This window comes from Didymella exigua, assembly GCF_010094145.1.
Source record: "Didymella exigua CBS 183.55 unplaced genomic scaffold M421scaffold_60, whole genome shotgun sequence".
NCBI lineage: Eukaryota > Fungi > Ascomycota > Dothideomycetes > Pleosporales > Didymellaceae > Didymella > Didymella exigua.
In genome coordinates this window covers 7,143-8,657 of record NW_022984834.1, presented here as the reverse complement: position 1 = coordinate 8,657, position 1,515 = coordinate 7,143, and the positions used below count along the sequence as shown (strand labels likewise).

The window sequence follows — 1,515 nt, the reverse complement described above, 5'->3', positions numbered from 1 at the left end:
TCTATAATACCATACTTCGCCTTCATGGACTGAACAAGCGTGAACCAGGGCTGGATAACTGCTAGGTCCTCGCAGGCAGCCCGCTGGCGATTGTATGGGCGGGTCCACCGCTTCTGGAGCTCTGGTGTACGCTTTACCAAGTTGTTAACCCAGTTCTTGCCAACAGGCTTTGCGCCGCGCTCTCTTAGCAGTTTATCTGCCATATCTTTCTTGTACGTCTGCCTTTGAGGAGGGTAGGCCACGTGCAGATTCCTCAAGTATACGTAGTACAACTGCCTCCTCTTCTAGCTTTGTAAGGCGCTTCGCATTCAGCTCGCAGTCGCGTTAAGAGCGTGTTCTATCGCGTTAGCGTCAGATTGTTCGTTCAGGCACTTTATAGACTTTCTCAGCGCGTTAGATACTTTGAATTTGGTTTCTTAAGATATCAGATATAGCAAGCTGTACATCAGCTTCAGTATAGAGTGTAGGAGCTTGTTGTGGTTGAGACATTACGCGCTGTTGTTGCGCCGGCGTTCTGGCAGCGAGAGTGCGGCGCTCGGTTGGGTGCGGCGCTCGCTTGTGAAACACGTTAATCTAAGACGCTAAGCAATACACACAAGTTTAGGTCTTAATCTAAGCTTGTAAGCAACTCCTTCTAATAATTACTAAGTGTAGCGCAAGAGGGGTTCTTAAAGCTTATAAAAGGGGCTAAAGAGATGCTGCATAAAAATGTCCTTATTAAGGCCTGCGTGCAAGAGCTTAAAGAGCAATTAGCAGTAATAACTAAGAGAAAATCGCGTAAGAGAAAGCAGATTCAGCATAGTGGCACACTTGAGTATGGCCCAGGAGCATCGTGGGTAGCTGCTGAGGCGTGTGTAGCAGCTTAGCTATCTAAGAAGACTTAGGGTAGAGGTGGTTAACTAGGAGCTTAGTCAACTGTTTAGCGCTGTGGGAACTGCAGCAAGACTAGACACAACGCACGAACGTGCTAGGAGGGTATAGAAACATCTTCTAAATCTAATGCAAGTATACAGTATGCTAGGTCACTATTTAATAGTAAGTAGTTGTAGTTGCAGTAACTTGTGTTAGTTGTGCTAAGAGAAAATGGCTAGTTCAGTGATATGGCTGGCTCGGTGATAATCTACGTTATACCTACTGGTAGTAAGTAGGGTTAGAGTTTCTGCGCGATAGAGCTTGTGTGGGACAGCCAAGCAAACAATTCAGGCAGCAGCGAAAACAACACTGCAAACTCCCACAGATGGCCCCTACCCGAGAGGATACGCGAGAGCGGGGGTAACTCGTGCCAAAGTCAGTTTAACGTTAGGGTTTCTTGGCTATAAATAGCAACTTTGCACCCCTAACTTGTTTAGCTAACTTATTAATAACATAACATGGTTGGCAAGCGAGTCGGTCAGACAAGCGAGTCGGTCACCCCACCAACTTTGATCACCTACTCTATCTTAACACACAATGCCTCCACGCCGCGCTCTGCTCATGCAGTCAAATGAAGCAGATATTCAGCTTGCTCTCTTATCT

At 46.6% G+C, this 1,515-nt stretch overlaps 1 protein-coding gene across 1 annotated transcript in view; it reads left to right on the top strand.

Moving 5' to 3' along the window:
- Positions 1 to 671: 671 nt before the first annotated feature.
- M421DRAFT_77106 (uncharacterized protein) overlaps positions 672 to 1,515 on the top strand; it is a gene marked incomplete at both ends in the record, with an annotated part of 2,317 nt that continues 1,473 nt past the window's right edge. Inside the window, one exon of the mRNA XM_033597289.1 lies at positions 672 to 854. Within this exon, the coding sequence (XP_033443023.1) occupies positions 672 to 854 (183 nt within the window). The remainder of the gene's footprint in view (positions 855 to 1,515) is intronic.